Source organism: Phoenix dactylifera, chromosome 11, assembly GCF_051530095.1.
Source record: "Phoenix dactylifera cultivar Ajwa chromosome 11, Ajwa_hap1_PhDact_Kaust_v1.1, whole genome shotgun sequence".
Taxonomy (NCBI): domain Eukaryota; kingdom Viridiplantae; phylum Streptophyta; class Magnoliopsida; order Arecales; family Arecaceae; genus Phoenix; species Phoenix dactylifera.
In genome coordinates this window covers 26,539,844-26,561,275 of record NC_143200.1, presented here as the reverse complement: position 1 = coordinate 26,561,275, position 21,432 = coordinate 26,539,844, and the positions used below count along the sequence as shown (strand labels likewise).

The window sequence follows — 21,432 nt, the reverse complement described above, 5'->3', positions numbered from 1 at the left end:
TACCATTTGTGAATTAGTTTGGCTCAAAACTCTACTTTTTGATTTGGCTATTCACTACCCTCAATCTATGTCTCTCTATTGTGATAACCAAGCAGCAACTTCACATTGCTGCCAACTTTGTATTCTATGAGCGGACAAAACATGTCGAAATAAATTATCATGTTGTTTGAAAAAACTACAAACTGACACAATCCATACCAAGTTCCTTCAAAGTGATAACCAGTGTGCTGATATTTTTTACCAAGGCTTTGGGCCGTGATGAATTTTTTTATTTGCTACGCAAGTTGGGTGTTACAAATCTACACACACCAACTTGAGGAGGAGTGTTACAGTTATTAGAATTATGCACAATCTTGTCTATTATAATATGTACGATATTAGATATCACAACGGCCACATATTGCATGCACAATTTTGGTATATCGGCTTAGATCAATCTCCAAAAATCACGAGATCTGATTGTCAAATTCAAATTTAGTATTTGTACCAAATCATAGGATTTTGTTATTGTATTATACTATATCTAGTCCCTAGAATCTTTTTCATAATCATTGAATTTTATTGTGGTATTCTACAATATATGGATGCTCAACTTGTATAAAAAACACACCAGTGCCTTGGACAAAGTGAGCAATTCAAATCTTATTTTCAATACAAATTTCTCATAATGTATACCATCATTTTCACCATTGAGGCCTTTTCTGTTAAAAAGGGGTCAGCTATTAAGCACAACTTTCTTAAGAAGGCACTATGAAAGGATCGAGCATCTTATTACGGGCAGTTATCAACTTTAGGACAACCCTAAGCACCGGTGTTAAGATTTTCATCGGGTCACATTTTGCTCAGCTGTAGCCGATGAAGCTAAAAAGATTGGATATGATTTGCTTGCTCTTCAAACTTCGCAATTTCTCCTGCAAACATGTGAATCCTTATAGTGATGAAGACAAAATGATGATATTCTCCCACATAATTCACCCAAAAGAGTAAATGAAACATTTTTCTAGGAGACAATATCGAAAGTCATCAAAGAGATCTAATTAATAGATGACTGAGATCTTTGAGGCTTTGCATTATGATGAGAAAATATATGAATACAAGGAAAGGAGATGGGGGTAAATTTTCTAAATTGTTTTTAAATAAAACTGCTCATAAACCCCTCGATCCATCTCCAACAATTGAAAGAATTGATCTCATGACATTCTCCCTCTCCTTATTAATATAAGAGAATGTGACACTAAGAAAGAATAAAAGAATCATTCTTGCTTTGTTTTGGATGCATAGCATGTCGAAGAAACTCAAGGAAAATAGCTGGCTCTAGCAAAATAAAAAATGTCTGTATTTATTTACACTACATTGCTTCGCTTGAGTTGCATTAATTGGCTTCTTAAGCTCCATTCCTTCACCTGTGGGAACAATAAACAATAGCATATTGATCAATATCTCTTTTCTTCTAACGCTTTAGAGCAAGTGGAAAAAGAACTAAAAATGGAGGTAAGGAGAAATTTGAGGTGAAGTTAGGAGTCACACCTGCAAATTATGTACCTCAGATAAGAGATTTCCACAATCCTCAGTTAGAGCTCTTTCGCTATTGACTACCCTAGCAAGATCTGAAGCTATATCTTCAATTCCTTCAGCCTATACTAAGAAAATAAAATCAATTATAACAGTCTATTAACGCAAATATGAAGGTGGAAAACAGTGAAGATTATGCTATATAAAGAAATAGTATGTACAACTGCAACCTAGTTGTTGATTGCTCATTTTTTTTCGATTGCTAGGACAAAATATCAATGTATTCACTTAAGAATGAACATCTAATTTGTTCTCAAGTGCTTATCTCTTTTAAAGATTTACTTCACTGATTCATAAATACTCGTACTAATAATGTGAAAAAGATATTCGCATGGAGCATCATTGAGTTCATGCTTGGCAGAGTTTGAGCAAACCTAATTAGTAGGTCCCTGATGCTCTATTTATATGCATACAAAGCTTCAAGAATTTTCCTCAATAGTCGACAGTGCACATCCCTTTCCCTATCCCATGGTGTTACCAAATTCAGGCAATCAACATTCTCTCACCTTTGGTAGAAAGCAACCAACATAGGGAGACAGTGACTCCACAATATGCATTGCAGATTCAAGGACTTCTTTTAGCTCTCTAACATCAGCCTGGAAATAAGAATTACACCCAGTTAATTATTACCATAACATGGTAAAAGAAAACAATCACATGAAGTACAAATATGAATGCAATTCTTACCCTCACATTCCCAATAATTGGAAGTCGGAGTGAAGCATCCTGCAAAGCCTTTGTTGCCCCAGAGAGCGAACTTGAGTAGCCTCCTTCAAGATCGGTCCACTCATCCAAATATGGCATCTAGAAGTAAAACCAACTATGTACATTTTAGAACAGTATATTCAATAGAAATCTTAGTCAAGCAACACATTTCCACCTGTTCTAAAAAATTTAGAATTTTTTGGGCGTGTAAGTTTATAACCTACTCACGGGCTAAAAGTTTTTAACCTATTTCTATAACAAAATAGTGATATACTAGCACAATATTCATTATAAAAAGTTCTTCCCAGTGCACATCACATTTATCTCACTGAAGTAAGAGTTGCTTCAGTTGCATCTGCAGTTTCTTATATGCTGTCTGGACAGATCAATCAAAAATAACGAATGTGCCAGCGAACAAATGGCAAGAAAGACAACTAACATAGTTCAAGGGCACTACTACAGTAACCATTAACATCAAGATGAGAAGTTACTGCTACTGGAAACCATATGCTAATGAGTATCTAATCAACTTATATTGCCTGGTCAATTCTTTGTTAATTTCCACAAAGAAAAGAGCTAAGCAAACCTCCTCATAATAGATGCATCATGGAAGACGGTTCGTCAATAAAATACCCCTACCTTCCACCAACACAACCTGATCACCTCAAAAAGGCCTCATAATCTCCACTTTATTTGTTCACAAGCATGGAAAACGTACACTAACGAAACTATAATATTCAAGCAATGTGATCGACCATAAGAATTCCATGGAAACTAAATATTCAAAGCCTGCTTACTATTTTGTTTATATGTATCCTTGAAATATTCTGCTGATTGTTTCTTCAATCCACTAACACTTCCGATGAAGTTATTTTAGATTGATTATGTCTACTCCAACCTGTGAGAACTTAATTGGGATCAACCTCATGGCTGGTAGTAGGAGCATATCGTTTCAATTAGAGGAGATCTATGGTGCATCCATTAAGTTATATGCAGGCCAAGCAGAAAAATAATTCAAAACCATATCAGAATCATCAACTCTGGTATCACATCAACTATGAATCATTCAGCAAGACTCTAGCATTTCAGCAAGTTATGTGGAGGCCAGCAAGAGAACAGTTCGAAGCCGCATCAAAATAAATGAACATTGAATCAGAATTAAACACTAGAAGAATCAGTCTTACCTGAGCTTTGAGAATGGAAAGCAAACTCTCCCTTCTTCTCAGTTGTTCAAGTTCAGTCCTCTTCTCTGTAACAGAACTTTGCAGCTCTGCAATTTTTACAGAGAGCCCAAAAAGTGATCTCTGCAAAGAATACAAGCTGTTCAGTTTGTTCCACAATAAACACAAAAAGCAAGCAGTCACTTTAGGGTTATGTCACGACTAACCTCAGCTGCAATTCTCCGAGCATGTACCGTGGCCTGTGCTTTGGCATTAACAAATCTCCATTGCAGATATTGGTTGTGGAGCAGCCGAAGCATATGGACATCTTCCTGCCGGCCAGATACCTTCCTTCCCTTTCTCAACTCCAATGCAAATTTGGTACTCGGGGGTTGTGGAGGCTTCAATGGAACAAGGGATCTATTTATGGACTTATTCAGATTTTGTTGGCAACTTGACAAAGCTAAATTCAGAGAGCGGTAACATAGAGGGTTTGATGCTCTACAAGAAGAATCCTCTCCACCATCTTGCCGGCTTGAGCTCCCTTCTGCTGCCCGTCTTGCTGACATGGTCGGCAAGAGGTCAGCCTCGGGCATGGAGGACCGCAGGTCTGAAACCGACCGTGCCCTGCAACTGCTGTGGCCTGGAAGCGGAGGGCTGTCACAGAGCCCACCGAGACTGCTGACGCTGCAAGTCTCTGAATCGGAGAAGTTTGCCACTGCAGAGGAGTTCTCCGAACAAGTTTCGTGGCGCCCATTGCCGCTGTCCTTCTCTGAAGGGAATGGGCCAGCTCGGGCAGGGGTGGGCGGTCTCGGGGTGGCCCTTCTTGCAGCCGATGCGCCAACACTCGTGGATCTCTGAAGGTTTTGGCTCAGATACATTGATCTTGGAGTAGTAATGCTGGTGCCGGAGCTAGTCCTATCCAAAGGGTATACCATCGGAGTGCCGGGCCTGGGTCTTCTTTTCACATCAATGGGTTTCGGGTGTTCAAGGGGCTGCTGCCGCTCACCGCCATTGTCATCAAATAACCTCACCACGGCCCGCTTCCTCTGAGTCCCACTCTCTTTACTCTGAATCCCTGATAACAGGGGAGTCTCCAAGCTGCGTCTAACCGAACCCATGGGCTGATTCTCATCTGCGAAGCACGCAGAGGACTCCGGTTCAGAACCAGTGGCATCAGGAGAAGAGGGGATCGACGGGGGCCGGCGCTGTTGCTTCTGCTGGGGATGGTGGTGTTTCTTTGGAAGAGGAAGAAGGGGGTGGGGGAAAGAGGGGCACGCCACTCTTGGAGAGGAGGCAAGATGGGGGTCTCCATAGGAGGAAGAAGACGATATGGGAGATGATGATGATGCCGTCATCATGTATCGGGAGCTCACCTCCCTCGCCCGCCGCCGTGGCCTCTTCTCGGTGGCAGGAGGATTTGTTGTGATCGTTGCTGCCTCCATTGGAGGGAGATCCTCCTTGTTCTCTACTTCCGAAGGATGATGATGGCTATTGGGATGATCTGAAGAGGATTTGAGATTGGGTTCCATGAGGAAAGCAGCGATCTTAGGTAGACGAAATGGGGCGGAATGCTTTTCTTCCCCAAAATGGAACTTCTCAATCATTGGAATGGGGAGACACACTCTCTAAGTGAAGAGATCAGAAGCGAGAGCGAAAGAGGAGAGAGAGAGAAGGAGAGAGAGAGGGGGGGGGGGGGGAGATAGCCGTTAGGGAGCGAGGTTCACGCAACGGCTAGTTAATATTCTTGGGAGGCATTTAAAGCCGAAAATAAAGACGGTTCACGGCTGCAACGTTCGAAAATGAGCGCAACAAACGGGCTGCTGGGGATACGTTTCACGGGCACCATCAGATTCGTGCGCACAAATTTCAACGCATTAGCCATACAGAACCAAGCCGTGGAGCACAGCGAAGGAGCACGGGAGAGGAAGGACTCCTCAGGGCTTGCAGCTGATCATCAAAACATCAACAACCAGGTTTTGGCAAACAGGTTAGGTGGACGGAGAGAGAGAGGTTTCTTGTTCTCTATTTCAATTCGGTGAGCTAGAAGTTGACAAGCCTTTAACTTCACCAGTTTGAGCAGGCACCATTACATCAGGGCTGATTACGTGCCCTAAAGTCCATTAAAAACACCAACAGCATAGTGGGCTCCGTGCGCTCAATTCAATGCATGCATACGCACGAAGAGAGTATGCCAATGAAAGCTCATTTGATGGTTGCACCGATTCACTAAGAGTCCAGACTTCATAGGATTTGGTGCGAAAACCTTAAAACATTTGCCACAGGACCAGCAATCCATTATGGAAACCAGAAGGACATAATTGACATCTGTTTCTTTCATATAAAAGCTGATATGTATGTACATACAGAAACTAGCCAAGAATTTCATCTCTGTAATAGCCCTCGATGTCATGTACGATCCATCCCTTGAGCCACATAATGATGTGATAAATATTTTGTAAGGCCAATTACAATCTCAATGCCATGCATATGCACCCATGCCCTCAAAATCCTCCTCTTCTCGTATTCTGGGTTGGTTCCTCTGAGAACACAAGATTAACGCAAAAAATGAGTAATTGGAAAATAAAGCAGCGACAGCTTTGGCAGGCCTTTATCATGTATACTAAATGACACAAGTTTCAACAAGCACAAGATCAGAGGTGCTACACATAAACAAGGCGTAGTTACTAGTTGCAGGGTTTGGAACACTGGGCTTCGAGCATCTTGTATCACTAAAATCGAATGAAAAAAAGGTGAGCTTATGAGTATTTGAGAGGTTCGGTTGCATATTTGTAGGCAACCAAATAGCTGCATCAACCTTCTTGCAATCAGATTGCATTTGCTAGGCGCAATTGTAGGCAATCAAGCAGCCCTCTAGACTAAAACAGGTTCTTTTTTTTTTCCCTCCCCAATCCACCTAGCCATCAGGATTATCTCCGCTAACATGCTTGATGATGTATAAATACATAAATGATAGTGCATCAATCAGGGTACAATATCATGCCTCTCGCAAAGAGGGTCAAATAAGACAAAAGATGATACACTAACTTAGACCCTCATTTCAAGGTCAGGGGTTACAGCCTTCCTCTTTAATTTATTATCAGTTTGTGAATCAGTAGCAGATTTCATTTCTACGTCCTCAGCTGAGCTTACTCTCTCTAGTTTAACAGTGCTATCGCCCTGCTCTGCCAGTTTGGGATCACTTTTACCTGCACCATCAGGAGCATTTAAACCCAAGCTCAAATTTAAATCTGTTCCCTTATCTTCTGCAGGTGCTTGATCCCTGCCTGTAGCCTGAAACACAAAAACAATCATCCGTATATCGTTCAAAAAGGGCATTTTGGAAAAATGGTGGCAAGTCCCAAGAGATGCCTATATCAGCTTTGAGTACAAGAATATGAGATTTTGCAGAAGGTTAACTTGAGATTTTTAAGGTGCAAGAAGTCTAATTGAGATGGGCATGAAAGTGCTGACCTAGGACTACTGGTCAGCCAAGAGTTGGAGTTGAAAGATGAAACAGGGAAAACGAGTCTAGATTTTAAATGTTTTGCACATGAATATTTGACATTCCTTTAAGAGCTAACTGATAAAATTAGCCGACACTTAGGTGCAGTTACGACACTCATGGCACAGGTCCACAACAAGAAATTCTTCAGGATTAGAAGCATTTGACATTTACGTGCACACCCATACTCAACACTTGTACCCAAATCCATATAAAATAAACAGCAAAATCTGTCGCTTCATCAATTTTGAACAGGTAATTGACTTATAGACTGCATAACTGGTGCTATAAATCATCCCACACAAGTATCGGGAAACTGTACGATCAAACAGGTTTATATTATTTTAAAAAGAGGTGTCTATAACATCCTGTAAAGGAAATAAAAAATGAAGGTTCAAATTGAGAAGCAGGAAATTATATTTATAAAACAAAAGGATGACAATAGTTGTTTGTGAAAAACAAGACAGCATGTTCACGTGGATATCATCAGATAAGTAAATTGATCTGCTTGCATAATGAGATGCTGTATATATGAAATATAGGAAATATCTAAATGCCACCTGAGTTTCTTCCATTGAAGCATCATTCATATCAGGTTTCCCCTCAGACTGATTAGCTTGGACAGTCTGTGCAGAACTATCAGCATCACGTGCTTTGTTCTCCTCCTCAGACTTCACAGCAGCCTCTTGCTTTTGCTCTTCAATTACAGAAATCTGCATTATTCATATGATCTAGTAAATATCAGCGGAAAAGACTAGGAAGAGAATGCTGCAATAACTTAGTGTTCTTCAAACTTAAGTTTACAGACTAGCTTATGATAGACAATAATGAATATGCGACTAATAGCCTAATACACTTATACATATAGATAGTGATGCCATATAGTTCATCATCATAACTGGTCAAGACTGAAGAGAACCTATCAAAGGATTAAACAGCACTCCAATTGAAAGCATAAGGTATGCTCTCCACTTCCTACATCTCAAATAATTGGCAATCTTGTTAGCTGCTCGATAACATGTGTGAAAAAGTTAACATGCTTCCACCTAGGAGTGGCATGATTCTTTCTTCTGTTTCTGTGATGATCTATAAGGGTCCATGGTAAAAATAGATACGATGAATCTCATCCACTAAATATGCACAAGTATATTGCATAATGTAATGTCATCTTCATTTCACCATGTGCAGTTACTTCTAAAATACTTCATCAAGTTATGCTGTATTTCAATATGCCATCTTCATTTCAAATCCTGTTCGATTTTTTGCTGTTCATCAAAATACCAATATGATTTACACTAAATCAGTAAGTGCTGTTACCAGTATATGCTACAGAAAATTATAAAAACAACTTCAATATCCAAGAGACTTAAAATATCAAAGAAACGGAACTCAGACTCTAAAGAACCCATACTAGGATCCTAACTCACCATCAAATATCAAGCCATGCAAATAAGCTAAAGGAAACTTCCTAGATATGTTTTCTCCAAAACTATGATTCTATCAACCCTAAAATCCTACGAGTCAACCAAAATAGAGCGCAAGGGAGAAACAACATTTTAGCAAAAGTTGTTTTGTTTGGTCAATACATCTAAATTAGATTAGCAAGCTTGTATATCAGTGTAAAATCATCAAAACAACCTTAAAATTTACGGAACTATGACTCTAAAGGCCTATAAATCAATTTCCTTATGTACTTCCTGACTAGGTCTCAATCCATATCCACTCACAGTAAAGTCTAAAAGAAGGCTGTCATGATAAACCCTCAAGATCACAACCACATCAAATTTAAAATTTTCAAAAATTCCCTTAAATTACATCACAAAATGAAACAAAAAATAAATATTCTTTTAAGTCAACCAGACTATACTGATGTTTCATATTTTGAGCATACAGTCCCTGAAGTCTCTGTTGTTGGACCAATACCGCATAGCTATCCAAATTCAAAGGTGATCTCGGCCACCTCAAGCTACGGTTGGACTGACATAGACCAATAAATGTCCATGAAAGTCGGCCTTAGGAGCATGAGCTACATGCGAGTCATGCGACCCCAGAATCTCTCGGGCTTAAACAAGCAAGAACCTGGTCCTCCCGCTGCATATGAAGGAGGTTTCATCAACATAATTGCACACGCAGTACATCTTCGCAAGCCTTCTAAACACACATTGCATGCACGTCATTGATGCTACGAATTGAATAAGCTTATGTCCAGGAAACAGAGCAAGTAGCACACCTAAGGCACAACCACAGACATAAACAAGCATAGCTTCACGCTTGTGAGAAACAAGCATAAGCCCCGAACTATCTCACCACCTCATCCGAAATAAACCCTAACCATCAACGTTTGGCAGAGGGGAGAGACTCTGCAACCTTCTCCAATGCATCAACCCCGGAACATCAGTACCCTCCCATGGATCTACTCCCACAGTACAGTTAATACGAAGACACATCGAAACTTATGAGAAATGGCAAACCAACCAACTAAGAAATAAAACTTTAAGCCAAAACCATAACATGAGCAAAGATAAATCATCCAAATATGTTTTGTGTCAGCAATCTTCTAATTTTTTTAAAGAAGGAAAGGATTCTTGTCATTATTTTATGTTTTTTTATAAGAAGAATAGCTAAAAGGCGGAGACTTTGACCCCGTAAACAGCCAGGGAGAAGGAAAACCCTAACGCCCAACAAGGCCGACAGAAGAAAAGCCCACCCATTTTAAATCCCAAGGCCATCTAATCCAAGATAGAGGAATTCTAGGTCAGCAGACGAAGAGAATCAGCTTACCGGGACGTATCGGAACTTCTTCCGGGGCGGCTCCTCGGGCTGGGCGGCGGCGGACGCGTCCTTCCCGGTGACCGCGGCGGCGGCTCCCCCGTTGGCCTGGGAGGAGATGGGAGTCCACTTGTAGAGGAGGAGATGGGAGTGGTTGTTGTTGTTGGTGGCGGTGCCGCCGTTGACGGCGGCGTTGGAGGAGGCGTTCGAGTTAGGGTTGGAGAGGGGGACCCACTTCTTCTTCCACTTCCGGACCGGTCCGCTGAAGACCGTCGCCGGCCCGTACCGGGTCGACGACCGGCCCAGCCGGGCCCCCACTCCTTCCATTAACTGGTCCTCGCCGGAAGCAGAAGAAGGAAAGAGAGAAGAAGAAGAGGGGAAGACTGGTTTCGGTTTTAGAGCTTCCAATAGCAGGGCGTGGAGAATAAAGACGAGATGACCAAATTAGGCCAAGAGGGTGTATATGTATAAAAATATGGAGTGCATTTATAAATTCCTTCATAAAATATTTTCTTTTGTATTAACCTCTGGAAAGATTGATATTACAAATAAGCCCCCGAGTTTCACGTACCCTCGATCCCGCTCCCATTGCGTCAGCCATTTGCAGATCAACCCTGCCACCAGTATTTGAACAAGCACACAAGAAATTCAAGTACTTCTTTCCAACGGCCACCTAGACCGAGTTGAACTCCTGCTTGCCCTCAAACAAGTTTAAGAAAGTCTAGAGCTTTCACACAAATTGGTTGATCATTTTCACTCTTACTTCTTACTATTTATTTGAAATAAAGGCCTTGTTTGTGTAGGTGACTTTGTAAATCTAACTACAATCATGTTCTGTTTTGGTAAAATATTTTTCAATAATAATGAATTCCTTGAAATGCTGCTTGGATGAAATAGCGGAATCACACTTGATATGGATCAACTTCTTAAATAATTGCATAAGTAATTTGATCACAATCTAACTAACTATCCATAGATCACACTACCTAAACAAAGATATCTGGGAATTTAGTCAAACTAACTTGGGCCTGACCATAAGCCGACAGCACAATGACAATGTGATTGGCGACAACATATCATGATGGAGCCATGGAGGTGGTGAAGGCAGAGCGGGGAGATGAGCGAGAACAGAGTAGGTAACAGATATGGCACATCAGACGTATAACACGGCATTAGAGCTTTACTAATAACATATAAAATAAGATAATAACCATTAGAGTTTTTCAAAGCAATTCGATTTAATATCTCAGTGCATTACCTTCCTGGTTAACCATGGGATCCATTTGTCATCCAAATCCCAGCCTACAGGAGGTCCGGACATGGACTGTATCAAGCTTGATGACACTGTCAAACTTGCATCCCTCGCCAACAACACGAAGGGAAAAAAAAGATCCAATTTGCACCGAGAGATTTTGGGTTGATATGAGTCTACATAAGCTAAGCAATAAATGAATCCAGCATGAAATCTAATATAATCCTACTGGATTACCCAAACAAGCCCTAAATAAATAAAAATTTCTGAATAATCGACATTAATATGGACAAGGAATTCTTCGAGCATTATAGCAAGAGTTACAGCTCTGTAGCATGATTCCATACAGTTACAAAGACAAAAAGGGGAGACAGTAACCACATACATTTTCTCTTAAAAATACATTCTGGACCGAAACCTTGGGAATGTAGAATATCAACTTCATATCTATGCTTCAAATGTCAGGAAGATCTTGATATGCAACTTTTTCTGCTAAGCAACATAGAATGCACACGGGATGTATGAACTCAAGAAGAGCTATCCATAGGGGTTTCACTCCCAGTTGGAAGGATGGCACTAAAAGCACTGCTTTCCATGATTCTCTGATCCGTATTTCTCCCAGATCCAAAGACAAAATTACTGGGGGTGGTGTTCGGACCAATGCGTTCAAAGATGGATGGCACGGTGGGCTGATTGAACATCTGAACTGGAGGATTACTGATTGTCTTGGAATACCCAAACCCAAAAGATGGAACCGAATCTGATGGAATCAGAGGTTGGACAGGCACAGGCTCATTGGATCCAAAGATCTTCTGCCCATACTCTAGTAACTGCTGATGAAAAGCTGGAATTCATGAATCATGATATGAGTAAACCGGCAAAATGAGCAGGTTACATGGAAGATTGTGGCTAATAACTCGAAGCTAGGTCATGATAGCTGAGATCATATTCAACAAAGAAAATAAAGCTTCGTCTTCCACAAGATTAAACAGTCATCCCCTGTGGGAATATGGAGGGGTAGACGTGCCAGAGGGAAAGAAGAGAAAAGTTGGGGGTGGGGGGTTAGATACAAGAATAACCCAAGCTTCGACTTTTGATAAAGAAAGTCTTATGAAGTGTATTGCAAGTTTTTAAATATTCGACCCCATATTCCTGAAGTAACATCTGCTGGGTAGAAGACAAACCTGGGGACAACTCCACCATCGGCCTACGATGTCTAACCCACTGATAACTTTGTGCAAATTGCCATCCTTTGCTTTTCATCAAGTAGGCTATTACAAAAGCTGCTGACCTGTCAAAAGGAGATGAAGCAACAGTGTATATATAGAAGAAGATTACATAAGTAACATATCTGCTCAGAAATGTTAAATAGAAACAAACCTATTTTTGCCTGACATGCAGTGAATGAGAACCCGCGCCTTGTCCCTTTCACATTGCTCTGCATTAGAATATCAGATATAACAAAATTTAAACAAAAGCTGCATGAGCTGCAAATACGACCAAGAGAAACCAAATTCAGTATGGTTAGTATCCAACTCCTCGGCAAAAGTTAATGAATAATCACATGATATGTAGGTATGGAGCGTATCATCATCCAAGAAAAAAGAAAGAAAGACCACAAATAGGTTTAATTAAAAAAAAAAACAAATTATCCCTGATGACAGCCCAATGCAAAAAGCAATTTTGTATAAAAATGTCATCTAGAACCATAACCCAATACTTAGAAAACAGAAAATGGGGCTACTAGCTTACAGCATGAACAAATTTAAGGCCTAAATTATCCATAAACAAGAGTTGTTGATTTGTTTCATATCTTCTTCAACAAATTTATCAGCATCTCCTTATCTCTGACCCATATAGATCAAAACTCAGCACTCTTCATTCGGCACTCTTTTCATCTTCATTGTCTTTGGACTAGTTGCAACTTATGATATCCTTTAATGTAAAATTCCTAAATTACTATATACCACTGGTTCTCTCATGATGACCTTAACATACATCTTATATAACATGGCTCACAATAACCTTAGCATTGCCAATTTACTAGAAACATATGAATCGTTTAGTCTAACCTCTTTGTAACGATCAAAATCACTCCAAAAGCATTTCTTCAACTAATTTTCAGTCCCTTATACTCAACCTTCATTAGTTCAATCAGCACGTGCTTTTGTCATTTTTCTATGTTTTAAGAGGCTTGTTTGTAATTTTTAACAATATAAATCTAACACTGTGTCATTGTTCCCACTCCTTGAATGTCCAAAGTTGGTTTTGTGATAAATGGAAAAAGATACAGGAAGGTTAATCATGGTCCAGGCCCATTATAACTTCCAATTAATAATTTTATCACAATTATTTCTCAACCTTGTCATTTCTACCTCTATGCCCTCTAATATAACTTCAGCCCAACCAAATTACTACCTTTCCATGACCTATAATGTGATTTCCCTAATTAAGCACTTATACATTCTCATCTAGATAACAATTAAAAATTTTAAAATAAGAACATTCAAGGATGGCATTGCTAGAATAAAGTAATGCCAGTTTGGGGTTCTCAAATGGCCCTACCCCCCCTCCACCCCCCCCCCCCCCAAAAAAAAAAACACACACACACAAAAAAATAGAAAAGAAAAGAAAAATCACAAAAGAGGGGCAAGGGAAGATGCCACTATTATTATTTAGAGTATTTAACTAATATCAATTGTTTAGGCTTAAGAGAGAACCCAGAATATTTGTTACGGATACCTCAAATGCACACACAAAAGAGGAGATAGGCTATTGTTTTTCTCAAGATAATTTGAGCGAGGCACATGAATTCATAAATAGAGAGCGCCAATATAACATGGCAGTAATATTTGCATGTGGTTTTGAGTCAGATTTGCATGGCGGGTATGTGCTTATGTGTTCATAATTGTCATGTGATTGTAATTACAGGAAGAATATATAAAACAGAAATTAAGAGCCAATACAGTGCACTACTTGATATGATGTAATTTCCTATGATACTTCCCAACCTTTCCTCAGAAGTAAAAAGGTCTATGCATCAAAGTCCTTCGATATATAGAACAGATGTAAGAACCAATACAGTGCACTCATCATAATGATGGAATATGCAATGCTACCTCCCTGCTGTTACTCAACAGTAAAAAAGTGTACCTACGTCAGAGTTGTTGGCAATAGGATGAAGGCATTTGTCGGCAGCATAGAGTTGGATGAGGCAGGGGTGCATGGATAAGCACAGACAGGATGCAAAAGTCAGGATGTATCATTGAAAATGGTTAAAAGCAAGAGATATCCAAAGGTGTATGCATATAATAACTAATAAAAATAATAATACTTAATCATAGCTGCCGCAATAGTAACACACTTATAGAGTTTTTTATAAATCTAAGAGCATGCATTTATTCACAATAATGAAGGGGTACAAGGGACTTGACAACTTGATATTTCTTTTATAAGTCAATACAGCCTGTCGTCAAGGAGATAATTTAGCTCAACACATTTTTCACTGCAATCGATTAAAAAAAATAAAAAAATTGAACAGACACTCAAATGCGCAATTGTGGGAAACTTGTGATCTGACATATATAACAATAGAATCATAAGCATACCTAAAAATTGGATTGCATCATCAAATTGCAAGTGCTTGTCATCTTGGAGGCAATGATATGTGAAAGAATTCTTATACAGATTTTGGCATGCAGGCACAGTCTGCACATAGATAAAACAACATATAAGTGTATCAGGACAATGTCATCTTGAAAAAATGGTAGTATCCACTTCCTCCTGGCCGAGACATAAAAGCATAACAAAAACAAGAAGATATTATAAGAGCTGACCTCTCAAGGAATAAAACAAAAGGCTATGATGGATGGTTGTATAAATATTCCAATTATTCTTCTTATTTGGATTCCCAACTTGACGTCATCGGCACAGAAATAAAAAGGAAATCCATAACCAAAAGGCAATAAAACCACTAAAGGAAGCATGGAATTATTAAGGAAAAAGAAAAAAAGGAAAAAAAAGAAAGAAAAAAGAAACTTATTTGACTATGTCAAGATTCTAAATACAGCTATTTTTAGCTAATAAAATAAAATCTGAAGTGGCGCGTACCAATATCAGCTATAAACTCATTTCTGGTTTCAAATGTTTTAGCTAGACAATGACAGTAAAAATGTAATTGATAACAAAAAGAACATAAACCCAATGAAAGGAAAGGAGTGGATCTGGATCTAGAACCTACAATTTCCCAATTTTCAATAAGTACCATACCGACCAAACTTATTAGTTATTGCACAGACGAAACTTCATTGATTAGTTGATCAGAAAAAGGATGCTGAAAACAATATTCATGTCAAGGTGTTGTTGATTTGTTTGTTGTCAATAAATACTGGATTGACGCATGCAATCAATAAGACTGATAACAACTCGACTAAGATAAGTAATTTGTTTGACTCATTCTTTCTAAAAGAATAAATCTTTTAACCAGTTGTCGCGACAAAATTATAGAAGAATCCTGCAGATGATAAATTATATAAGATCTTTACAACCTCGTATTCCCTTCCATAGTCCGTATAATTTCTCTACATATTAGTCCAGTTTGATCCTTCCTCAAAGGAGCATGATTTATGAATTGCATAGAGTTGAGTAGTGTTTGGCTTCTACAGCATAGGACATAAATTACTTCAGTTAGTTGACCCAGTTCTTCTCATGTCCAAGGCATTTCCAAGTTGTGCCATAGTTCTGCTATCGAAACATACAAGCCAAAAATTTCATCTTTACTCTAAATCATGCGTAACAACCAATAAGGTGCATATGTACCATTGTCAACTTTTTTGTTTCAGCAGTCCTCTATTTTCTCCTGACTTGACTATGAAGATCCACCAAATTCATACATATTCTCTAATGAATATCACATTATGAAAAAAAATAATTTTCACTAAAGCTAACTAAAATACATTATTGCATGGTGTTTGAAATGCAAATATTTAACAGAGCACCCAAAATCCCCACATAACTTAACAACAATCTTCAATTCCAGTTTTTCAAATAAAATCCGCCTACAAGAAAACCACCACTCAAAATGTACACCATTCAGAATCTCCGGTGCCATGCATGGCTTTCTTTTCCTTGCCTCAAGTTTTGGTAATTGTATTGCGGGAAGTCCCATAGAGACGAAGCAGCTTGCTGGAAAACCCAATAGAAAAGGGGATAGGATGAGACTTACTGGGAAAGCTTGCATTTTATCACCATAAGATCGGCAACAATCATGGATATAGCAGCAAACCAACCTGTGTACAGCTTGAAGGCTTTAGGATCAATCCAACATACATACAAGTGTTGAACGCCAGCATCCTTGCAATTATCACATTATGGTCATTATTTTCCTTATTAAGCCCCCCTGGTTTAATCACTCACTATTTAACGTGGGAATGTGCCCCTATCCCTTTCTATTTAAAATCAATTTAGCTTACTTTTCTAAAAATCTAATTACTATATTTTGGGAGGGAGGAACTAATAGACAAGTTTATCCAACAACGAACATATAAATATGCACAAAGATTGTATGGGGAAATTATTTTTCTTAAATAAGTTTTAATCCAACGTAACCATTCTTCCCCTGTTATGCCCGAGTATAGCTCCATGGATGTACATATTGGTTGCTTCAGTTTGGTAATCAAATTCTTAATAAACAAAACAGTACACAAAGCTCCAATTTTTCTAATAGGAATCTCCAAAAAAAACAAAAAACAGGGACCCAAGTTCATTCCACGTTTTGAGTTCTCATCATTACTTATTCATCAGAATAAAATACCAAAGTTCCCATTTTTATAACACAGAGTTCCAAGAATCATTAACTAAAGCTCAAGTTCCACCAGCTAACCAGCTATCGTTAGTCTTGATGATTATCAAAAATACCAAAATTATGATTTCTTTCAATAAAAGTACCAAACGATCAGTTCGAAAACATGCAACGCTTCTCAAATCTCCCATGAACAGTAACGGTTCGAGATTGACTTACATTGAGGATGCGGGAGATGCCGAGGGTCTTAAGGAGCTCCGCCCTGGACGCGTTGTCGTAGCTCCCTAGATAGAGGAAATCCTTCAGGATCTCCGACGGGAACGCGCCGCCCTGCTGCACCGACCGATCCTCCGCCCCCGGGATCCGGTGACCGCACACCCCACAGACCTCCCCCTCCTCGTACTTGTGGTAGTGGCCGCAGACCCCGCATGGGTTCTCTCTCTCCCTCTTCCTCATCGCACGCGATGAGCACCGAAATCCCTCTAAAAAATGCAATCGAGATCAAACCAAGGAGAATCGAGCTGTGCGAACGGCGCCTCAGATCGAGAGTGGCGATTCCGAGATCGAGAAGCGCGAGGAGAGGATCGAATTGAGGGTTTGTTCGTGGAGCTGGGTGAAGAAAGGACTTCAGAGAGGAACCCAGAGGCAAAGAAAGGAACCGGGGCGAGAACTTTTGAGAGGGGAGAAGGCTGTGGCTTTACTGAGATCGATGTCTTCTTGGTACGCAAACGTAGACCCAAAATGTGACTTGAATTGGGTGCAGTGGGGCCTCAAGGATCGAGGAGGTAGTAATGAAGGTGGTGTCATTTTTTGGGTCTCTTGAAGGTGCCCTGAACATTTCTGTTTACGATAGTACATATGTGACACTTAATCCCGTAATGGTATGTACTGATATTTTGCCTGACCTAAATGAGATTTTTTCTAGGATGACACCTTAAGCAAGGCTGGTTTGGGTTCTTCAAAGCTGATTTATTTCACTTGAGTTGGAAGATGGAAAAATTTAAAAAGAAATTAAAATTTTTGGTATCTCCAATGCAGTATATCAAAATCTCGATCAACATGTTAAAATCAATACTAATAATTCTTTTAACTAATGATTTTAAATTTTACAGGTTTCCAAACTATTAAAAATTAATAGGTTATCGGAAAATTTCAATACCGGGGATGAGCAGGCTGGGACCGGATCATAAATTCGGAACATAAAAATAATCCCTTTACATATGAATAAGAGTGTGTACAACTAATGGGGGTCAAGAGAAGAAAGCCTTCATGATAATTTGTTATAGGATCGCCAGTGTAGAGCAGAAAAGGATCAGACAAGGGCGCTTGAGCATCCGTCGAGCCCAGGCTGAAACAGGAAAGTTCTAAACTTTCAACTTACTAGATCAGATATGATATTTTTGAGCTACTTGTGTATCGAATGGATTTCTTTGGACATGACTGTCTTCAGTCTAATTCAAACAATATTTCACTGTGAATCTGTGATAGGTTGTTTTCACTGGGAACTGCATATGATGGGCTTGAACTTTGCAAGTTATCCGGCCCACTTTATCTTCCATTAGTTGGAACTTACCCAACCCATTTATAATTTGGCAGGGAAATCTAGGTTGTTGGTAGCATGCAATACCTTTGTGGAGGCCCGATTAATGCAAGTTCAGGGAGAGGGAGGGAGCCCAGGAAGGGACGGCGGTAAAAAGGCCCAAAGCAGCAAAAACTACCACCCTCTGGGATAAACGCGAGAGAGAGAAGGGAGAGGAGGGGAATGGAAGAGAGATCGGTGGCGCCGGCCGTGGGTTGGGTCGGTGGAGACGCTGCAAGAAGAAAAGGGTGAGTTGCCATGGCGGTGGGAGCGGTGGAAATTTTTTTTTAGTAAATTAAAAACATAAAGCCAAATAAGTATAAGTACTGTTGGTTTATTAATAATGTATTTAATTTGAAATTTTAAGATTTTAGAATCCTATATCAAATATTTATTGAAACATGAAATTAATTAAATATAAATATTTATCTTAGACTTTCGAAGAATTTAGTTTTTTAAATAGATAAGATTTAATTTTTTATCTTTATCTATGTTCTCTTATAGTTCTACGGAGATTTTACGAACATATCTCTAATTGTTTCTCATGCGGTATCTTAAAAGGAAGCATAGAGATGCTTTTCCTTCTCATAAGATATTTCGAAGGGATGCTTCGCAAATGGACTCTTTGAAAGATTTTTGTAGATGAAAAGATGCATCTAATCTGATAGTGATCACAACTCTTAATGAATTGATGGATTATGTGAAGGGATACATTAAAATAATACTGAAGCATCTAATTATACTCACTCTTTTACATTTATAAATAGAAAAGAAATCATACTTTCCATCCATCAAAACATCCCTTTTGCATCTGAATAACTCCAAATTAAAGAAGAGAATTAAGAGAACTAAGTGAGTGAACTCAAGTGCACGTAATAAACATTCAAGAAGAGAATTGTGTCCACGTATAAGAGGATTGAGAGATTGTTTCAATCAAATTTGTTGATTTTCAATGCATTTGGATTTAGCTAGTTCAGGTTCGACCTTGATTCTTCTTTGTTGGAGCACACTTTAAGGAGATCATGAAACGATTCGTTTTATCTTGAAAGTCGACCATCATCAATCGTTTGCACCTAGGCATCGCGAATTCTACTCTAAAAGAAGTGTCTTTCATAGCATGCTCGAGCCGGATAACATCAGAACTTAATCTATTATTTAGTGTGTGCAAAAAGTCATTAGTTAAATATTAAAGATAAAACAATAAAATCAGATAAGAAAGATTTATAAAATTTTAATGGATAGATTATTTTTCAACAAGTACAACCATAAGTATTAGTGAATAAAATATTTAACAGAAATATATGTTCGAAAATTTTATAATATTCAATATATATAATTGGCTATATAAGATGCCATTCAGTCAGCTATACCGTTAGCTTTCTTAATATAAGAAACTTCAAATATGAATAATAAATACAATAATCGATAGCAATCTAGAAGGAGAGGATGAAGTTTGATTTCAGTAGGCAATAGATTACTGAACCATCTAATAACTATTTGGAAGTCTCCCTCCAAATAAATATTGATTGCCTGCAATGTTTAAATAGTATAAGACAACATTTATACAATTCCGTCATTAGAACAACTGTCATAGATCATAACAACATCCATAGCCATAAAAGCATCACTAGCACTTTTAATGATAAAGTAGTGGAATGCATATGAACATGTATTTAGTCACATATTAGTTATTCGTTGAGTAGATTTTTGGTATTTACATAGGATCAAAGAATCTAATGTGCCGTGTAAGGCATGAGAGAACTTTAAGGGGCATCCCTGGTGGGTATAGCATTTATTTTTGGAACGTTGTGGGTAGTATTTATGTGAATGATGCATGTGGTGTCAGCTGTGAAGTAGTTTGTGAAGATCGTAAATAAGGCTCGGCTATCGTCCAAATTATATATGGCTTGGGAAGCTTCTCGCTGGAGATCGAGCCACGTGGCTCACATAAACATGCGTCCAATGTAACATTTGCCATCTCCATGAATGGTTCTCATGCTGCAACAAAACTCATCATTGCTGGAGTTTTAATTTATAAGAAGATTTAAATTTTAAACATAAAATTAATCTAATTTCTTATTTGTTAGTTGTTCCAAAAAAAAATTTTCTAAGTTCTGCATCAAACATACAGAAGCAATTTTTTAAAATAAAAAATTCTTTCTCAAAAAGCCTAAGCTACCGACCATGCATGCGCTTGGCCCGGTCATGCCATTGCCATTGCATATCTTTTTGCCTCATTGGTCAAAGCCTCCAACAATTATGCTCATTAAAAGATTATCGAGCTGAGTTGGAGGTTGAAATGGCTGTAATCCTCTGTATAAAAAGGCAAATCATATTTTTGGGACAGTGTTGACATGCTTCGACTGGAACAAATTTTTAATCAATTAATTTTCAAAATTTTGTAGTCAAAAAAATTTTATTTAAATTTATTATTTTTAAAGCATAAATAGTAATTTTTAGGTGTATTTTATTGCTACGGTAATATGGCTCAGGAAAAGGGTATAAGTGCCATATGAAAGCTCACAAAATATCCTTACAGGTGTGTGCTCTCTGCTGGTCCGCATTCAATTCCCCGCTGATTGGTTAAACCGAGAAATTTGCAGGTAAATAGGAGGAAAAAAGTTATTGGATCATAGTTTGCAGCTGGTTTGATGGATCTTGTCGTGAGGATGCTGGAACTTCACACGCCAGGGTCTAAGAGCATGTCTTTTGACACTTTCACCAATTTTTTCTTCCCTTTTTTTTTTTTTTTCAAGTACTGCATTTAGCGCTCACACCAAACCGCGCCTCCCGTGGCGTTCCGGGCAGCACGCCAAGAGGATAAGGACGTGATATTTGCCGCGCATCCCCGCTAAGGTGAGGTTTAAACTTGACTGCTGCATTGAAAACCTTTTTTTAAGAATCACTGTGATTAAATCAATATGCAAGGAGCCTAAATATAAAATAAATTCATAAATAAACTCAGGACTCATATGGATATATATTTAATTTCGTATCGATTATTTACTAAAAAAATAATATTTATATAGGACTTAAAAGTTGAAATAATATTTTTGGCCTATAGTCTATGTAGATCAGGAGGCAAGTATG

General features: G+C 38.7%; 3 protein-coding genes across 4 annotated transcripts; all 3 read right to left on the bottom strand.

The window, feature by feature from the left end:
- Positions 1 to 1,032: 1,032 nt before the first annotated feature.
- On the bottom strand, positions 1,033 to 5,610 carry LOC103702432 (uncharacterized). Its single transcript, XM_008784872.6, has 6 exons — positions 3,665 to 5,610; positions 3,462 to 3,581; positions 2,260 to 2,376; positions 2,079 to 2,168; positions 1,528 to 1,635; positions 1,033 to 1,403 (listed from the first exon to the last, which is right to left on the bottom strand). The coding sequence occupies exons 1-6, from the start codon at positions 5,042 to 5,044 to the stop codon at positions 1,344 to 1,346; spliced, it is 1,875 nt and encodes a 624-aa protein (XP_008783094.3). The 5' UTR covers positions 5,045 to 5,610; the 3' UTR covers positions 1,033 to 1,343.
- A 141-nt stretch (positions 5,611 to 5,751) lies between these two features.
- On the bottom strand, positions 5,752 to 10,143 carry LOC148700741 (uncharacterized). The gene is made up of 3 exons (XM_008784711.6): positions 9,724 to 10,143; positions 7,503 to 7,655; positions 5,752 to 6,731 (listed from the first exon to the last, which is right to left on the bottom strand). The coding sequence occupies exons 1-3, from the start codon at positions 10,036 to 10,038 to the stop codon at positions 6,486 to 6,488; spliced, it is 714 nt and encodes a 237-aa protein (XP_008782933.4). The 5' UTR covers positions 10,039 to 10,143; the 3' UTR covers positions 5,752 to 6,485.
- A 7-nt stretch (positions 10,144 to 10,150) lies between these two features.
- On the bottom strand, positions 10,151 to 17,450 carry IBR5 (indole-3-butyric acid response 5). 2 transcript variants are annotated; one of them, XM_088707542.2, is made up of 5 exons: positions 16,983 to 17,450; positions 14,572 to 14,671; positions 12,344 to 12,401; positions 12,148 to 12,254; positions 10,151 to 11,139 (listed from the first exon to the last, which is right to left on the bottom strand). In XM_088707542.2, exons 1-5 carry the CDS (start codon positions 17,217 to 17,219, stop codon positions 10,958 to 10,960), a joined length of 684 nt encoding a protein of 227 aa, XP_088563668.2. In that variant the 5' UTR covers positions 17,220 to 17,450; the 3' UTR covers positions 10,151 to 10,957. The 2 variants fall into 2 exon arrangements, with proteins under 2 accessions (XP_088563668.2, XP_008782930.3); XM_008784708.6 differs by lacking the exon at positions 10,151 to 11,139 and adding an exon at positions 11,250 to 11,807 and having other exon boundaries at positions 16,983 to 17,445.
- Positions 17,451 to 21,432: the final 3,982 nt, after the last annotated feature.

Excerpts from the sequence above, each read along its gene's own strand:
- LOC103702432 (XM_008784872.6), bottom strand. The coding sequence starts at position 5,044 with ATGATTGAGAAGTTCCATTTTGGGGAAGAAAAGCATTCCGCCCCATTT. Across the intron at positions 2,377-3,461 it reads TTTCCATTCTCAAAGCTCAG|ATGCCATATTTGGATGAGTG; the intron begins GTAAGACTGATT and ends TTTTACTTCTAG. Across the intron at positions 1,404-1,527 it reads CTGAGGTACATAATTTGCAG|GTGAAGGAATGGAGCTTAAG; the intron begins GTGTGACTCCTA and ends TTGTTCCCACAG.
- LOC148700741 (XM_008784711.6), bottom strand. The coding sequence starts at position 10,038 with ATGGAAGGAGTGGGGGCCCGGCTGGGCCGGTCGTCGACCCGGTACGGG. Across the intron at positions 7,656-9,723 it reads AGAAGTTCCGATACGTCCCG|ATTTCTGTAATTGAAGAGCA; the intron begins GTAAGCTGATTC and ends TGAATAATGCAG. Across the intron at positions 6,732-7,502 it reads CTTCAATGGAAGAAACTCAG|GCTACAGGCAGGGATCAAGC; the intron begins GTGGCATTTAGA and ends TTTGTGTTTCAG.
- IBR5 (XM_008784708.6), bottom strand. The coding sequence starts at position 17,219 with ATGAGGAAGAGGGAGAGAGAGAACCCATGCGGGGTCTGCGGCCACTAC. Across the intron at positions 14,672-16,982 it reads GCATCTCCCGCATCCTCAAT|ACTGTGCCTGCATGCCAAAA; the intron begins GTAAGTCAATCT and ends ATCTATGTGCAG. Across the intron at positions 12,255-12,343 it reads TGCATGTCAGGCAAAAATAG|GTCAGCAGCTTTTGTAATAG; the intron begins GTTTGTTTCTAT and ends TCCTTTTGACAG.